At 37.6% G+C, this 20036-nt stretch overlaps 1 protein-coding gene across 2 annotated transcripts in view; it reads left to right on the top strand.

The window, feature by feature from the left end:
* The first annotated feature begins 7450 nt into the window (after positions 1-7450).
* Positions 7451-20036, top strand: part of LOC138704419 (G-protein coupled receptor Mth2-like) — a 105544-nt gene continuing 92958 nt past the window's right edge. For both annotated transcript variants that reach the window (XM_069832275.1, XM_069832276.1), the window contains exon 1: positions 7451-9230. In XM_069832275.1, coding sequence (XP_069688376.1) covers positions 7931-9230 — 1300 coding nt within the window. In that variant the 5' untranslated portion in view covers positions 7451-7930. The remainder of the gene's footprint in view (positions 9231-20036) is intronic.

Here is a 20036-nt window from a genome sequence, read left to right as displayed (position 1 = left end):
TGATCAATAATGATACCCAGATATTTGACATACGTGGCTTCTTTCAAAGGTGGACATTTACAACTTTTGGGATCTAAACAATTTTCACTGTGTATTATTAGTCTATATTTATCGCTAAATTTTAAATTTTGAACACTGGCAGCTGTTAACGAAAAAGGAACTAAAGTTGATTTAGATATATTTAAAGAAAGGAAGTTGGAATTAAGCCATTTTTTAACAATGTTAGCACCTATATTAGCATTTCTATATGCTTCCTGCCAAGAAAAACCACTGAAAATAACTACTGTATCATCCGCATATGAATACATAGATCCATTAAATTTTTCTAAATTTATATTTAGCCTATATATTATTAATTTATATTTATATAAATTTATATTTACCTCAGGGAGGTATATCTGAATTGAATGATTGTCGATACATGCACGGACTTAATTCTTAGACTTACAGTTCACAAAGAAGTAATAGTTTTGCGTTCATTTGTTCACCATTCTTAAATAGCTTCTCTGTAGTTTTGTTGTTACAGCTTATAAACGAAACAATGACGAAGTCTCGACGTCATGCTGGCAGTTTGTTTCTATATTTCTCTTTCAGGGGCGAGCTAAAGTTTTTCTGTATCCTATATTATATTTATGTTACAATTATTAGCAAAATAAATAAATAAATAAATTTAATTAACTAATTAAATTAATTAATTAATTAAATGAATAAATAAATAAATATTTTTTCTCCCGCTTAATTTGTAGAGCGCTCCAGTCGGAAAACTTAAAAAACCAATGAACTCTGGAGACTTACCTCCAGGCCAAAAGTCTAAATATTTTTTGCACAGACTTACCTCCAGGTGAGCCTTTGCGTGTGTGGGGCTCTTGAGACCTTAAGTATATCTGGGGGGCGGGGGTTATTCAGTTGTGTTTCCGGCAGCCCCTAAAAATTGTCAAATTTTGCTGCCAAACTTTTTGTGCCGCACTTCCGTAGTCCGGGTTTCGCTGCCAAATTAAGGCACTAATCTCACCGAGGTGTTGTAGGCTTTGGTTGTTGTGTTCCTGAATCACACGAAGATCCCCATTGATCCGTCAGGATTGGAGTGATATTACCCGAAGTTACCCCAGATGAGTCGTACATGTTCAGGGATGTTACCGGGGTAACGACCACTCCTTTTCATGAGAACCTTCATCATGCTTCTTGTACAAATTATTGGATGATTTCAGAAGGTTTTTTTCTCACCAATATTGATCATAAATACATGATCATACCACCATTTGAAAGAGGGAAGTTTGAAGTTTTATAATGACCTTAGATGCACTCGATGTGAGCCCCACGTGTAATACGGCGGACGTCAAGACGGTGATCCCATTCTTGCCAAACTCTCTCAAGCATGTCTTGTGTGACGTTCCTGATTGCTGTGTTAATGCGCCTTTTCAATTCAGCCAACGGCGCTGGAAGTGGAGGTATGTAAACATTGTCCTTCACGAAACCCCACAGAAAGAAATCACACATTGTAGAATCCGGTGAACGAGGTGGCAATTTGTAGAAGCTGCTGTCTGCGTCCTTTGCACGAACAAATACATCGATTTAGGTACCTCCGGATCTCCGTATGCCAATGTGGAGGGGCTTCGTCTTGTTGGAAAATGAACCCCTGTTCCTCCTCGTCCGTGAGTTGTGGCATTAGCCAATTTTCCTAAGTCAACACCAACCAGGTCGATATTGGCTCTCTTCTGATAAAGGAAAAATTTTACAGTCTGTACAAACGAAACCAAATGACCTGGAAATGTACAAAAACTTGCCCAGACATGTTCAAACATTTTTAACAAGAGCCAGAACAGGTCACATTGTCACTCAATTGTACCTACACCGATTTCACATTTCTGATAATTCTACTTGTCTGTGGTGTAATAATCATGATGAAGATCTGGAACACATTATTCTATATTGTCCATCCATAAACCACAAAAGAAGTAAATTAAAATCATCAGTACCAGTTGCAGAAGACACAGCTCTGCAGTATATATTGACTACACCCCAACTCTGGCTACTAGCAACAGGCATCTATAATGAACACCGATCAAAATACCCCTCATTTCTCGTGCAAAACAACAACTGAATAGACTACAGTGGACTATAGTGGACTTTATGTTGTCAGCAAACAGCTGGATACATTAAGAAGATTGATCATTGACCAACCAGGTCGATGGATTGGTCGTGCAACGGACGCAGACAGCACCTTCTACACATACCACCCGGTTCACCGGATTCCACAGTGTGTGATTTCTTTCTGTGGGGTTTCGTGAAGGACAATGTTTACATACCTCCCTTCCAGGGACGTTGGCAGAATTGAGGGGGCGCATTAACACAGCAATCAGGAACGTCATACTTCCTCGGTAGCTGAGTGGTGTTGGTCTGATGGATTTAGATGTTGGTGGTTGCAGGTGGCTTGTGAGCCTCCCCGTGACTGATACCTGCACCTTGGCTTCATCTCCAGACCTCTTCCAGTTCCCCACCAGTGCTTCTTTATCCCTCCAGTCCTCATCATCCTGCGCCATGTGTATCCGTGCCAGTACCAGTAACAGGTATTATTATTATTATTATTATTATTATTATTATTATTATTATTATTATTATTATTATTGGAATTGAACGGGTTACATCAGCTGCTTCTCTATGCGGATGACTTGAATATGTTAGGAGAAAATCCACAAACGATTTGGGAAAACACGGAAATTTTACTGGAAGCAAGTAAAGAGATAGGTTTGGAAGTAAATCCCGAAAAGACTAAGTATATGATTATGTCTCGTGACGAGAATATTGTACGAAATGGAAAAATAAGCATTGGAAATTTATCTTTTGAAGAGGTGGAGAAGTTTAAATATGTTGGAGCAACAGTAACAAATATAAATGATATTCGGGAGGAAATCAAACAGAATAAATATGGGAAATGCCTGTTATTATTCGGTTGAGAAGCTTTTATCATCCAGTCTGCTGTCCAAAAATCTAAAAGTTAGAATTTATAAAACAGTTATATTACCGGTTGTTCTGTATGGTTGTGAAACTTGGACTCTCACTCTGAGAGAGGAACATAGGTTAAGAGTGTTTGAGAATAAGGTTCTTAGGAAAATATTTGGGGCTAAGAGGGATCAAGTTGCAGGAGAATGGAGAAAGTTACACAACACAGAACTGCACGCATTGTATTCTTCACCTGACATAATTAGGAACATTAAATCCAGACGTTTGAGATGGGCAGATCATGTAGCATGTATGGGTGAATCCAGATATGCATATAGAGTGTTAGTTGGGAGGCCGAAGGGAATAAGACCTTTAAGGAGGCCGAGACGTAGATGGGAAGATAATATTAAAATGGATTTGAGGGAGGTGGGATATGATGATAAAGAATGGATTAATCTTGCTCAGGATAGGGACCAATGGCGGGCTTATGTGAGGACGGCAATGAACCTCCGGCTTCCTTAAAAGCCAGTAAGTAAGTAAGTATTATTATTATTAACTAAAAATGACCAATTATTGGCAGATCCAAATGCACACGCAATGGTTTAGGTAAGGCATCAGGAAAGAATTTCCCTTAATATATATTGTTTAGTGGGTTATTTTACGTCGCTGTATCAACATCTGAAGTAATTTAGCATCTGAATGAAATGAAGGTGATAATTCCGGTGAAATAAGTCCGAGGTCCAGCACCGATAGTTACCCAGCATTTGCTCATATTGGGTTGAAGGAAAACTCCGGAAAATACCTCAACCAGGTAACTTGCTCTGAGCGGGATTCGAACCCGGGCCACTTGGTTTCGAGGTCAGATATACTAACCGTTACTACAGGTGTAGTCGACTCCCTTAATATGTGAGCGGATATCGTCGGGGACTTGCTCGTTGTTTGTGAAACAAACTAACAGAATAGGCTTACCTTGATTTTTTTTGTCAATTTAGTCTACTACTGGGACCCCTTGGACAAACGGTACAAAATGTGGTTTATGTATGAACGGGCAGCGACTCATTTGCAATAGAATGTTCCCGCCATCTTGATAATGATTTCCTGGACCATGGATTGGTCATGGTGTGCCTGCTATGTGGCCTCCTCGCTCACCGGAGCTTAATCTTTTGGAATTTAGACTTCTTGTAGAGACATCTGAATATTTAATACTATACACGTGTCCACCGTTGTGGAGTAACGGTTATCATGCCTGACCGTGAAACGAGTGGACCCGGGTTCAAATCCTGGTTGGAACAAGTTACTTGGTTGATTTTTTTTCCGGGGTTTCCCCTCAATCCATTGAGAGCAAATGCTGGGCAACTTTCGGCGCTGAACCCTGGACTCATTTCTTTGCCATTATCACCTTCATCTCACTCAGACGCTATATTACTAGTAGTTGATAAAACATCGTAAAATAACCAATTAAAATATATGAAACCTCAGTGAATGATGTGAAAACTTTGCAAGAACGTGTTTTTAACGTGCATACGGCAGTCGTGCCCGGACCTGTGTTCAGATGGGAGAATCGCATTTAGACCATGTGTTTGAGGGGTTCTAGCTATGAAATGCTTTGGTTGCGAGCATACGTGTATATGTGATTTTTTATCTTTCTTTTAGTATGTATAACCACCTCTATAAGTTTGTTGCAGTATTTTAGAGACACCCGGTATATAATAGTACTTTCAGCTCACTTCGTGCGGATTATCTTATCTATCTGAGATTCCTTGTAGATCTTTAATTCAGCCCACTCTTGCGGATTTCGTTATCTAAAGGTCCCTCTTCATCCCGGTGAAATTTGGTACGGTAGAAACGTTTCGTTGTTGCTGTTTCATTATTATATGCAGAAGCTGTAACTAAATTATTGCTACGTATTTTCGAAAAAGTGCATGTCAAAAAATGAAATCGGCAAAATGTGCTTTCGGAAAATCGGCATAACGTCTTTAGGGGTGCTATTCATAGACATTTCGCTAGCCCGCGCTACGAGCGTGCTAAACTAGCCCCGGCTATCGGCTGATACTTGTACAGGATCCATATCATATCGCTAACACTGGTTTATGAACACGAGAAACGTTAGTTCGCTGATCATCCACCGGAAGCCCGCGCTAAGAATGGCTATGAATACCGCGTACGTACTTATTTTATTATTGAATTATTTATTTTGGTGCAAGGAACTTTTTTTTTGTAGTTATTTACTCTTGTACCACCAGTAAAACATATGTTTTTAATTATATTTAAGTGACACAGTCTTTGTACATAAATATTTACGCGGTATTCTGAAGAATAGCGAAATTAGCTTCGAGAAAACGATCATGCGGAAAAAAAGTCCATTCAGAATTTTGGATTAGGAAAATAGTCGGAAAGGCTGCTGGTGTTCATATGATGGTATAGAACTTTTGCTAGAGAAGACCCAGATTAAAGAGAAGTTGAGAGTGAAATTTTCAACGTCTACAGCTTTCACCTGTGGCCAGATTTTTATCTGAAATTCATGCTTATTAATGCTCGCGACAGGCCAGCTTTCAAGTAAATAATAGTAATATGCGTTACAAGAGCGGTATGTTGAAGTTTTCATGTTCGAGGAAAAGTTTGAAAAAGCGAAACGTAGTTGAGCTTTTTTTAATTTCCGAGAATTGAAAGAAAACATACCGCTCGTATACCGTACATTATTTTGTGCGAAGATCGTTTATTACATACCTGAAAGAGGAATTTCTAATTAGTTGCAATGAAATCTCCCTCTTGGTTTCTGTTCAATGACGGCAAATTTGCAAAACAAAAATATCTATCTTCAACATTGTTGCTTTAAAATATTTTCTGTGTTTACTATACTCCAGCAGGGCGTGATATACGTTTGTATTTTTTTCCCCCAGTCTATGATGAGTCTGGAATCTTGTTGATTTTTTCACGGCTTCCTTAATGTCACTTGCATCACGAATGTAGTAACTTTAGTGGAGTTGTAGAGTTTACGTAATTTTTGCAAATATTTAAAAACAATAATTAACAATGCAATTTAGATGAAATTGCAGTTGTAAGTTTCCAATTTATAATTATTACTATATTGAACGTCTCTAAAAATAATATGTTAAAAGCCTAAAACAGTAAAATCAATATGTCACTTAAGCGGTAAGAAGAGGGAAATTGTTGTGTGTGTTAGGTTGGGAATACTGAATGTGGTATTTTAGACTTTCCGCGGATTGGTTTTGTGCGGAAACCAAGCAAATATGCACGATCTCGCACAAATAAATTTGTTTTATAGTCATGATTTTTTTTTATTTTCATGTATAGTTATAAGCTCTTTGCGACACAATTCAATTTTTTTAAATAAAATTTTAAATATATTCCCTCATGCATATACAAACAGAAATTAGTCTGGATTTTATTATCTGATTTAAATCTCCAGATAAATTGTTTCTTAATTTATGCGTTTCATAGCCTATATAAGCTGAAAAAACTTGGTGATATTTTAAAAATTAAAAAGTTCTTCCAAATTTCAAAGTAGTATAAAAACCGAACAAATTTCAAATCTTTACACTTCGGGTAACATTTCCTGAATGTTCCATTAAAATCTAACAAAAATTACACCGCAAGGAGCTTTTAGTACATGAAAACAAACTGAAAAAATAGTAAGCGAGAACTACAAGAATGGGGCCGGGTGCTTTGCATTTAAGTGCTGCACCTCAGACAGATAGGGTGCTATTCATAGACATTTCACTAGCTCGTGCTACGAGCGTGCTAAACTAGCCCCGGCTATCGACTGGTTACTTGTACGGCATTCATATGATATCATATCGCTAACACTGGTTTATGAATACGAAAAACGTTAGTTCGCTGATCATCCACCGGAAGCCCGCGCTAAGAATGTCTATAAATACGGCTCTTAAGGACTTAAAAATAGCGTTAAGGGTATATGCACGTGAACGACCACAATTATTATTAGAAAATGCAATCTCTAAATTTCTAAAATTTTATAAGAAAATGAACTCACAATTGAACAAAAGTTACAAGGTACCACAACAAGACTTATTAGAACTTAAATATCTGATAAAATTGTAAAAAAAGGTTACTAATAATATTTTTCAAACCAGTTTTATCAAAGTACGAAAAAAAAAAAAAAAACAAAAAAAGTTCTGCAGTTACATCATTTGGTAACCATAACATTGTTATAGTCTCTCTGACATCTTTAATATTTTTCCTGCATGTAATAAACACTTATTTCTGAAAAGTAGACTACTCTCAGACATGTAGAGTTGTTAGTTTTAATACGATTAATTTTTTTTTGTCCTATATATAAGATATATTAAAATTTACATAATGTTTTGTGACCTAATTTTTCTATTTTGAAAGAAATTGGCATTATTGTAGTCCATCGTTTGTATAAATGCATGTTAAATCAGTGTACAAAATTTCATAGTTCCATCTCTAATGGTTGTGGAGTTATGAAATAATATGTGTGAAAATTTTCAAATTTTGGAAAATTTAACTCAAAGTAAAAAGTGAATTCTAAAATCTATTATTAGTAACTTTTCTATACTTATATCAGATATTAAAGTTCTAATAAGTCTTGTTGTGGTACCTTGTAATTTTTGTCCCTTTGTGAGTTCATTTCCTTTATAAAGTTTTAGAAATTTAGAGCCTGCATTTTCTGATAATATTTGTGGTCGTTCACGTACATATACCCTTAAGGTATAAACTGTAGTATGTCTCGAAAGAGCACTGATTGTACTATTTTTACGCATTTTAAAATAAAAATTAAATTTCACTCGTAACTGCTCTTAATTCGAATTCTGAGCTGGTCAGCAGAGATCATTTCCGTCACTACATTCTCAGTAGAGATCTCGTTCCGGGTAACGAACGCGAGTACTACGCCGTCAAGCAATGCGTCGTTGATCGATAAGTGCACGAGGCGGCGCTGGATTAGTGCCGGCAGTGCCAGTCCGCGCTGGGATGCGATGCGGGCAGCATGTGGCTGCTGGCGCTCTTGATGATCTCTCCCGGCGCCGCCTCGAACGTCAGCAAGTGCTGCGACGCTGATCAGGTCTTGAAGCTCAACCCCGTGCTGGGCGAGTTGGTCTGCGACGAGTCTTCCGTGCCGCTGAGGGCCCACGGCGCTAGTCTACAAGCCAGCCTCGGCCTTCGAGAATCGTGCAACGCCTCCTTGATACACGTCAATCAGTCCGGCGCACTTCCGGAGACTTCTTATTGTTTAGATAAGGTTGTCAGCAGTGACGATGAAGACGTAACTACTTCAATTGTTGGGTTCGTCTGTCGGGATGAATTACAGAACGACAATGAGAGCTTTCTTATACCTCCAGCTGTAATAGAAGTGAAGAAATGTTGTGTGAACGGCAGTTACGATCCGAAATATCACATCTGTAGAGAGACAAACGACGCGAATGAAAAGCTGTTAGACATGCTTCTTGGCGATAAAATTTTTCTGGTGGACATGAAGTTCGGCTTGTCTGAATGTCGTGCAAACGAAGCAGTGGTGGACATTGTTGTGCAGGCTGGCGATGTAGGATTTCATGAAAACGGTGACATTTTCGTGAAGACGGGCAGTGAAACATGGTACCTCTCAAATAATACGTTTTGCATCGACGGCGTCGTCAACAGTAGTGGTGTGTTTGTGGTCAAGGCGTGTCAGAGTGCGTCTCTGGTGTGTAGACAGCGTCCCTGCGTCCAGAAATGCTGCAGGGACGGCTTCGGCATGATAGAATCCAAGACGTGCAAGATTTCCGACTTCGATTTTAACCCCCAGTTCCACACAATCGTGTCCACGGCGGACGGCTTACGCCCCATCAAGACCAGCGTCAAGTCGTTCGCGGTGTTGTCAAACCTGCAGTGCGACAAGTACATCCTGGTGCCCGAGTCTTCGGACGACGACCTGTCGTACCTGCAGGCCGACGGCAGGCTGTACATTCCAAAGCACGACGACCCTCACTTCCCCACGGACAAGTACTGTCTGGAGAGGGTGTACTTCCCCGACTACGACATGGACGGTATGTACGCCTTCGTGTGCTTCCCGGAGGACGCGGCGGTGGAGGAGAGCACCATCCGCTTCGTGCTGTGCTCGCTGGGCCTCATCACGTCCAGCGTGTTCCTGCTGGCCACCTTCCTCGTGTACGCCTGCCTGCCCAGCCTGCAGAACCTGCACGGCAAGACCCTCATGTGCCACGTGGCCAGCCTCTTCTCCGCTTACGTGTGCCTCAGCGTGGCGCAGCTGGGCGGCGAGGACCTCGAGCTCTTCGTCTGCGTCACTGTGGGTGAGTGAATTAAAGTTTGGTGCATATTGTACAGGGACATCATTTTATTTTTACTTCAATTTTTATTGTACCTGAGTTTTTGAATGTACTTCACTCCCACCCCTTCTAGTAATGAAGTTCAATCGTCCACACAGATCCAAGACCGCATATACAGTCATAGTAAACAGTACGTTCCAAAAATATGTTCGCGTTTTCCAGTGACGAAAGAGCTTTCAATATTGCATCATTTTCCATTTGTCTACGTCGCATCCGGTTCCCCCACCTGCTTCTATTCTGTAAATGCTAGTGGCTGGGCTGTCTTAGCTCTTTTCTGAGAACATTAATTTCTGTTAGGAATTGAACGTCTACGTAATATTATACCCATACAATTGTTTAAAATAACTTAAATAAAAGGGCCTCGTTAAGTAATTAACTGTCACGTGAGTTCCCCCTTTTCTACGACCCTACGACATAACCACTTGGACAGTAGATAGCATGTCTGAGTAATTTTATCTTTTCGGATCGGGCAGAAGTGAAGATTGAATTTACAGTACGTAAGGCCTCTTTTATAGAGTAGATATAGAATTATTTCAACATGAGTTACTAGTACGAAGGACGAAACTGGTAATTGGAATTAGGTACAATAGTCTATAGTGCGATAATATGTACATTAGAACTGAAGCCAGTATCGAAATGAACGGCCACCATTTTCAAAAATGTGTTTAAATATCCATATTAAGATTATTTTTCAATTTAACTTCATTCTGTATATTGTACGCTAATGTAATGTAGACATTATAATATATACTGCATAATTAATACGTCCGCATGGACAGCTCAGTTCGTGAGTAAAAACACTCATTGTTAATACTGTACTGTATTTTGATTAAACAAACACCTAATGAAAATTATCAAACTCAAAATCGCGATATTTCCTAGTTTACGTAAATTGATGAACTAATTTTCTTCCCTCCTATACCTAGTAAAGTGATTTATTTGTATATTACGCCAGTATCATCGAATTCCAGTCGTGGAAGGAGGTAGCAAATGGCGTTTCCGGTTCTTAATCGTTGATCCAAAGGTATAGCCAGGTTAATATTAGAAATGTTAGTAAAAATAAAATGATGTCCCTGTATAATCTCCTTTTTGTGTATGTATTTGAATAATACAGGGTGTCTACACCGAAATGCCCTATTTCTATTTTTCTCTCAGTACCAAAGAAATGAAGATAAAGAATTTTTATTCACAAATATAAGTCGTATGAGGTATTAAGATCGTAACAAAAAACACACTGCCATGTTAGCCCCTGCGTTGACACGAAGGATATCTAGGGATGGTACCAATGACTTGCACCATCCGGACACGGACATGCTGTAGCTATAAGCCTCTCCCCAGGTTGTAGTGTCAACAAGATGGTGCTCCACCCCACTGTTCATTATTCCCAGAGGGTTGGATAGGACGAGATGAACCCCTGAATTGGACTCCACGTTCTCCTGACATCAGGCCCCTGGATTTTTTTGGTGCTAATGAAGGACAGGGTATACACCGCTTAAGTGCTGGATCTTGGGGACCTTCGTACCCGGATTGTGGAAGCCATTGGTACCATCTCTCCGTGCATGTTGGTGGATACCTGAATACAGACTAGATATTGATCGTGCCACCAAAGGGGGCTCACATGGAAGTTTGTGTTTTTTTGTTACAAACTTAATCTCTCATACGACTTAATTTTGTGAACGAAATTCCCTTATCTTTATTTCTTTGGTATTGGTAGCAAGATAAAAATAGGGCATTTCGGTGTAGACACCCCGTAGTTAAATAAAATAAACTATACAGGGTGTAGCTAAAAGTTGCGTCAACACTTTGCAGAACCATTTCTGTCATTTAGGTCATGAAAATACGTGCTGTATATTATGTGAATACAGGTCCGGAAACGCTTTAATTCTCTGTTAGAACTCTTTTTATACAACTCTGTTTATATTGTCTGACGCACAAGCTGGTTTTGTTTTTATGTTGAATGACATAACTACTGCACCTCATACCAGAACAGTGCACAGTGGGCCAAATTACGAACCTGGCTGGACAAAAGTATTTTCCTTCACCATCAAAAAAGCATGAATATTCACAAGTAACTGTTCCTCAATTACCTGCACTAGTAACGCATCTCGGTGCAATGTTAATAACACAGCACAGCCCAATCTGAGGCATCTCCGTACGCTTGTTTACACCTTCTCACAGAGTCCTTTAGAGGCTGGATGTCTGTGGTTGTATTTGTATTACCTGAGTGTTCATTGTGGTATTTTGATATAGACACAGCATGTAGCTGAACGTTTGCAAAGTTATATTTTAAACAGTTTCAGTAATTATTCACAATAGATACTCAATAAGTTTATAACATTACATTAATAAGAAACCTAACAATTATTTCATATTTAATGTCTTTGACGAGATTTTCAACATACTGCGTCACACTGCGTCACGATCTAAATTGTGCTAAAATGTAGCGCACGATCTTTGGTTTACGACAACTATGAAATTATTTGCACAGTCTTGCAACTTAGTTATTTTACATTTTATAGATCGGTGCGCAATCCGTTATCACGCGGGTACAGCTGTTTGAAAACTGGACTCGAGTATCTTGGAAAAAGAAACGCTTACTAACTACATGGAAATATAAAAATATGAATACAGGAAGTTTCTGAAGGTGCAGAAAAATGCTTAGAAAGGGATCTACAGCCTTCAGTGGAAGCAGGTTCATAGAAGTAAATAAAATTTCGTATTAAGTAGGCCTACTCTGATTGATTTAAAAAAAATAGATAAATAAAATTTTCTAAATCTTATATATGGTGAAATTCTCGCTAGAAAAACAGAAGCTATATCCACCCCATCCACCTCATCTTTAGGAAGATCCAGGAAGCTATTCCATGAAAACAGTAGCAGACCTAAAAGAAGGGAAATTCAACCTCTTGTCTCTGCACACTCGCAACAAGAACTAAGGCAGTTAAATTTATTGTATGAAAAGGAAACTACCGAATTGACGTGAAGGGAAGTTGATAAAATTGAAAGTAAAATTACTTGTGTGTGTGTGTATATAGCTACTTGTAACTCCGTACAAGTTTTCAAGAAAATCTCTTAGACAGGAGAAAAATTATTAATTTTCTCTAAAACCACCCCTATAAAGTGGTAGTTCCTCCCATACAAACGTAATAGGAGTTTGTACACAAAAAACATATACTGTAACTCCTGTGTAAAATGTTATGAAAATCTGTTAGGTAGAATATAAGTTATTAATTTTGTCCAGCTAGATTTGCGTTTTGATCCATTGTGCATTGAACGCCAGAAATGTGGAACATTCACAGAAACAGATATTCATTACGAAATGTAAGATAACACAACGAATGAAAATCTGCAAGTGTCTTATAATAAATGCTCAAAACGTCCTCCTTTAGGACGGATACATTCAAGAATCTGCCGTCGAAATGACATCTGAATACGCTGATGTATCGAAGAATTTCGAATTGTCTCGCAGCCTTCTACGATATTGTACGGTCACAAAACTGCCTACATATTTACTGGGTTGCATACTCAAGAGATTTTAAATGTCGTCACAAATAAAAGTCAGTGGGTTTAGATCAGGGGTGCGTGGATTTGGTCCACATCTAGCTACTCAGCTGTCACGAAATTTTCGATTGAGAAACCGACAAATACAGACAATGAAAGTAGCTGGAGTTCCATTGTGCGTGAAGTATATGTTTCATCATATCGCTTAGCGGACAATTTTCCAATAGAAAAGACAAGCTTTTCTTCAAGAAAGCTTTTTATCTTTCTCCGTCGAGGCTGTAGAGAAAGAGCTCTAACAAGGAAACAAAGTGTTTTCGAACCGATGTTCATATAACTTTTTCATCATCTAGATTCGGGGAATATTTCTCTCAAAGTTTTGACGTGCCTTTTAGTTACATCCTGCATACAGTAACATCATTCGTATGACAAACGAACTGAACTTCTGCGAAGCGTACCGTATGTTTTTTTCTGAGTATAGAACATAGGCATTTTATACATAGGTTTCTTATGACAATGTTAAATCCCTAAGAAAACACGATATAATTTTGATAAAGTATGTGTCAGCTTCGAGACTCCCATTTCATGTCTGACCCGATCGTAGCAAATGGCACGCAATCCGCGATCGTACAGACGTGGACAAATTATTAGCAAAATTGAAGATTTTTATTATATATTTTTACAAAATATGATTCTTCAATTTAGACTACAGTTGACATTTTTGTGTATTTCCAAATAATTAGCCAAATTGAAGATTTGTATTGTATATTTTTCAAAATTTAACTCTTCAATTTGGACTACATTTGATATTTTTGCATATTTACAAATTATTAGCAAAACTGAAGGTTTTTATTGTATATTTTTACAAAATCCGATTCTTCAATTTGGACTACAGTTGACATTTTGGATATTTCCAAATTATTAGCAAAACTTAAGATCTTTGTTTTATATTTTTACAAAACTTGACTCTTCAATTTAAACTACAGTTGACATTTTTGCATATTTCTGTCTACTGTAATGATGGAAATATGCAAAATTGTCAACTGTAGTTTAAATTGAAAAGTCAAATTTTGTAAACAGAATTATCATAAAAATCGTCAATTTTGTTAATAATTTGTCCACGTCTGTATTATTGAAACGGCATGTCCTGTGACATCCACATCATGACATTGTCAATTGTATTGAAGGAAATTGTAATGTTATTTGTAAATCCAATATTTTTGGCACTATATTACATACACAAAAGGTGGATAAAAGAAAATCACTGTTAAAAAATTAATATACAGTGTGTAACTGAATGCTCGTAACTCATAGGGTTAGTTGAGAGGGCAGAGTAGATATAGATATTATTAGGAACCCGCGCCGTTACCATGCTGGACGCAGAAAATCTTTTTGTTTCTTTAATTGACTTTGACGTCACTAGAAGAGTTGCTCGAAATGTGACCACCAATACCGTCGTAAGCATTACGCCTACGAAGCATGTTTTGGTGTAATCTCTGCGGCCAGCATGTGCCACCAGATCTTTCTCTGGCTGGGCGAGTCTCGTAAGTAAGACTCTTTCTGTGACTCCATAGGATCACGAATTTGTTCAGTATAGTGGGTCAGTCCTGGACTTGAAGCGAGAGCGTACACCGCTGTTTATTACTGACGAGAAGTCGATCATCATGGCTGAAATTCTGGTCCCGAATCAGTAATAAAATTCTCAGATTACTATTAGTTTCTCTGAAACGTTGCACTTCTTGAACTCTGAGGTGTGGTGCAGTGTTGTCTCTGTCACGAAGGACCAAAATCTATACTAATAATAAATCTGTAGCCGAAATTTTTCTGGTAATTTTCGATTTTCCAAAAATAATTGCTCCTAACATATATAATTAACCACCCTGAAACCGAAAATCGCTTTTTTGACATTTTTGTTTGTATGTCTGTCTGTCTGTCTATCTGTCTGTCTGGATGTTTGTTACCTTTTCACGCGATAATGGCTGAACCGATTTATATGAAAATTGGAATATAAATTAAGTTCGTCGTAACTTAGAATTTAGGCTATATGGCATTCAAAATATTTTATTTAAAAGGGGGTTATAAGAGGACTCGAATTAAATAAATCGAAATATCTCCCTTATTATTAATTTTCATGAAAAATATTACATAACAAACGTTTCTTTAAAAATAATTTCCGATAAGTTTTATTCTATGCAAAATTTTGATAGGACTGATATTTAATGAGATAAGTGAGATTTAAAATTAAAATAACGATATCTAAGGCGGTGTAATGAAATAAAAAACAAATGACTTCGTCTATAAGGGGCCTTGGACAACAACAATCGAAAGCTATGGAACATAGCCTACAGAGAATGTTTCTGTATTTGTATGAAGTAATATCGGAAGCTAAATTAACCGATTTGTATAATTAATTATTATTAATTCACCATTTGAAAGTGTAGTTTCTCTAGATGGACATAACGCTATAATGTTATTACCAGGGAAAGGATTTATATGTAAATACATATTTACTTATAAAGTTAATATAATTTATATTTTGCATTATCTTTATGTTTCACAATGTGTAGGGTTGAAAAATCCTACTTTTATTTTCCATATTTTTCCATATTTTAGAGTTTAGTACATATTTTCGTTAATTTCCATATATTTTCCATATTTCATATAAAACAGTCCATATTATATTAGGTTTAACAATAAAACAAAACAAAATTCCATTAACTTTTAAAAATACATTTCAACAATAGAGATTTAAACACATGTTCAGTAATCCCTTTAACATCAGAGTTATTTGAAAATTAGCAGTCCTATCAACAATGGGAAAGTAAGTTACAAAACTGTATTAATTTAATTTAAAATTTTTAACAGACTTCAGTTGTGCAGCTCAACAGTTAAATGCCAGTCACAGTACACATAGGTTCAGTTTTGTAAATCATACTATAAAGACGGTAAATATGCCAAAAGTACGTCATTCAGTCAATTTAAAATCAAAACTAACAAGTTACATTTCAGAATTTAAAGAAGATGGTTTATCAACTGACAATAAAATATTATTTTGTAATTTGTGTCAGTGTGCAGTATCATCTACACAAAAGTTCCTGGTGCAACAACACATTACAACTAGTAAACATCAGGCCAACAAACAACTAAATTCCAAGCAGAGACAATTGTTTTTAACACAACCAACAACATCGAATGTAAGATCTGAGTTTAACATCGACCTGTGCCGTTCTCTCATCTCTGCTGATATTCCTCTCTACAAACTAAAGAATAAGGTCTTCAGGGAATTCCTTGAAAAATATACTCAACATACAATCCCGGATGAGTCAACACTTAGGAAGACGTATGCTCCATCCATCTACGATGAGACAATACAGAAGATAAGAGATGAAATTAAAGATAGTTCAATTTGGGTTTCCATTGATGAGACTCCCGACAAAGAAGGTAGACTTGTTGGTAATGTAGTTGTCGGTTTGTTAAGTGAACAATATTCTGAACGAATTCTTTTACATTGTGATGTTCTAGAAAAGTGCAATAACAAAACTATAGTTAAACTGTTCAACGAAGCTATGGGTATCCTGTGGCCAAAGGGTATTATGTACGATAATGTGTTATTCTTTATTAGCGATGCTGCCCCTTATATGGTCAAAGCTGGACAAGCATTATCTGTTGTATATCCTAAATTGACTCATTTTACTTGTGTGGCGCATGCATTTCATCGTGTGGCAGAAGTGGTCAGAGACAATTTCCCTAAAGTAGATTTGTTGATTTCATCAGTGAAAAAAGTATTTCTCAAAGCTCCCAGTAGAGTTAACGTGTTGAAAGAAATGTACCCTGAAATTCCATTGCCACCAAAGCCAATTTTAACTAGATGGGGTACATGGCTAGAAGCAGTTGAATATTATGCCGAACATATAGACTCTATTAACAATGTTCTCCTTGCATTGGACTCTGAAGATGCAGTCTCAATTGATACTGCGAAAACAGTTACCTGTGACATAAGTGTGAAGAATGACTTAGCTCACATTCAGCATACATTTTCATGCATCATAAAAACGCTCAAAAGTCTCCAAAATAGGCACCTTTCACTATCTGAAAGTTTTGAAATTATAAATAGTACTGTGGAACAACTGAATCGTGGTAGAGGTAAAGTTGCAGATGCAGTAAGAGCTAAGGTGGACACTGTACTTTCAAAAAACCCTGGATATGAAGAACTACAAAAGGTTGTTGCTGTGATGAGTGGTGAATCAACAGTGAAGATTAACTTGGACTTATCCCCAGCAGACATTGTGAAATTGAATTATGTACCAGTTACTTCTTGTGACGTCGAACGCTCTTTTAGTCAGTATAAATCTATCCTCAGAGACAATAGAAGAAGATTCACTTTTCAGCACTTGAAAGAAATGTTTGTAACCTATTGTTATGGTAACAGACAATAAAAATTGTGTTTTGTTGAAACTACATTGGAAGATAAGGTACGTCCATTATATTTTTTGTTTAGTTTGATTAAAATGTACCAATATTTAACGTACATAGTCATTTTTTTATAATTTTAAGTCCATATTTAATTCCATATTTTGGTAAAAATCCATATTTAATTCCATATTTTGGTAAAAATAACTACATATATATTTACATATTTCATATATTTTTAGTCCATATAAATCCGTTCCCTGGTTATTACAATAACTTGTGAGTGAATCCAGGACAGGTAAGATTAAAATAGCTTTTTATGAACAGAAAACTTCATAGGCTATTCTGTACATTCGTTTCCTGTATTTCCTAAAATAATGTTTATGTGTCTGGATCAAAATGATCGCATTTTAATTTTTTTAATACAATTTAAATTAAGTAACATACTAAACGATTTATTCTTCTATCAAACACGAATGTTCACTGGATCAAATGTCCTATTTTAATTATGTAATTACTTTATATTTATTTCTAACGGGTGCAGCGGAGCGCACGGGTACGGCGTTACAATTTAGAATGTAAAGTCATGAATACTAAGGAAATTCATTTCAGTTGACACCTCATTCATATCCCTTGAGTGAAAGACAATCTCTCGCCTCCAAAGCAGACGTAAACATTATTTTGAACCAACACTTCATATTCGTCGCACGTGAAGTCTTCAAGATCCCGCAGTTGCTGCAGTTGTCATGGTGAGATCTTTGAAAGCGCAGTTCACAAGTGTAGTATTACGTGTTGCGTAATGCACTTCAGCAGGCGTCGAGATATGATATTGTGAAAATATACAGTATGTCGTAGCTCAGCGAAGGAAGTGAAACTACTCACGAAGTAAGCGAAACTAACAGAGGCATTACAAACTATTTCTACAGGTAGGACTGCGTCTCAAACACCTCCCCCCCCCCCGAATTTCACTGACAACCACTCGGTTCAAATATGGCAACAGACGCATAACGAAGGCTGCGGTCCTTGCATCTTACAGACTTAAATGTTGAAATAACAAAACTTTAACGATGCAAAGGATGCTATTTAATTGTTTAAAGGAAGGAAAAACTATAAAATAAGTAATAAAACAGCGAGAAATGTTGGTGGTGCACAAATGATGTATTGGTGTACAAACCGTAAAATACTCGCTGATTTGTGAATAGACATCATTAGGAAACAATTTGTTACTGCATACAATAAAGTACTTGTTTATATTTTATTATCTATAAATTTATATATGTTCGTCCACATAGAATTGAATTGAATTTAGAGAGGAGGCACTACGACCAAGCACTGCGACTTTTCAAGATCTATTGCGCTAACCCTCAAGCTAGGAGCACTGCCAATCCACACCGGCTGTCTACATTAAAATTAGCTGCGTACTAGGTTTCGAACAGGTAACCCTCCTCGTCCTAGGCCAGCCTCCTCCTTGTGTCGCCAACCGGCGTTCGGGGAATGCTATGGAGTGGAGAAAGATGTAGATGCCTAATATGGGGACTAGGACGGGACTCGAACCCACACCGCCTTCATGACAGACCGAAGGTTTGACCATTCAGCCAACTCAGGGTTTGACTTTTAAACTGAAAACCGCCTATTTTTTAAGTAATCTTCTATACTATTGAAATTCGTCCTGCCATAGTAATGAGATGATCGACGGGGAAATCCCACAACCCGCGATCTCGTCCCCTCAATTAGTACCACTGCAGTCGTGGAACCAGAATGCTCTGCCACAGACGGGCGGGCTACACGTTAGCTTAATTTCTGTTGTGCTCTCCCTGGTTTTCAGAAATTGGCACACAGACCTATTTCGCGTGCTGCAGCTGCTCTACTTTGTATTACAACTTTATGTTACACGTGTCTGACTAACGTACAGCGTTTTGCTGTGGATTTGTTATTCACGCCCCCTATAACAGACTATATATAATTCCACTGTTAGCACGACTCACCCAGTCTGTCGTGTGCAAGATATTGTTAGTGCGTTGCTAATGGAGCAAATGACACACTCTAATACCCGAAAATGTGTCTTTAATCCAGTTCTATGGAACTGCGAATCTCCGACGATATGGACAGAGAGCGATACAAACCGGCGGATCCATCACGGAAATTTCCAGTTTGCGAAATGATTTAATCATATAAGGTAAATCTCCGTAAGTTCGCCACCTTACTTACTTATTGGCTTTTAAGGAACCCGGAGGTTCATTGCCGCCCTCACATAAGCCCGCCATTGGTCCCTATCCTGAGCAAGATCAATCCAGTCTCTACCATCATATCCCACCTCCCTCAAATCCATTTTAATATTATCTTCCCATCTACGTCTCGGCCTCCCCAAAGGTCTTTTTCCCTCAGGCCTCCCAAGTAACACTCTATATGCATTTCTGGATTCGCCCATACGTGCTACATGTCCTGCCCATCTCAAACGTCTGGATTTAATGTTCCTAATTATGTCAGGTGAAGAATACAATGCGTGCAGTTCTGTGTTGTGTAACTTTCTCCATTCTCCTATAACTTCATCCCTCTTAGCCTTAAATATTTTCCTAAGCACCTTATTCTCAAACACCCTTAACCTATATTCCTCTCTCAAAGTGAGAGTCCAAGTTTCACAACCATAAAGAACCATAAGAACCGTAAGGAAATTAAACACAGAATAAATATGGGAAATGCCTGTTATTATTCGGTTGAGAAGCTCTTATCATCCAGTCTGCTGTCAAAAATCTGAAAGTTAGAATTTATAAAACAGTTATATTACCGGTTCGCCACCTTAAGCGAATTTATTTTTAAATTGATGATGAAGTTATATTTCGAAAGTATAAAAAATTGCGTTGC

Source organism: Periplaneta americana, chromosome 8 (genome assembly GCF_040183065.1).
Source record: "Periplaneta americana isolate PAMFEO1 chromosome 8, P.americana_PAMFEO1_priV1, whole genome shotgun sequence".
Lineage (NCBI taxonomy): Eukaryota > Metazoa > Arthropoda > Insecta > Blattodea > Blattidae > Periplaneta > Periplaneta americana.
The sequence above is the reverse complement of the archived record's forward strand: the minus strand, read 5'-3'. Positions and strand labels throughout refer to the sequence as shown.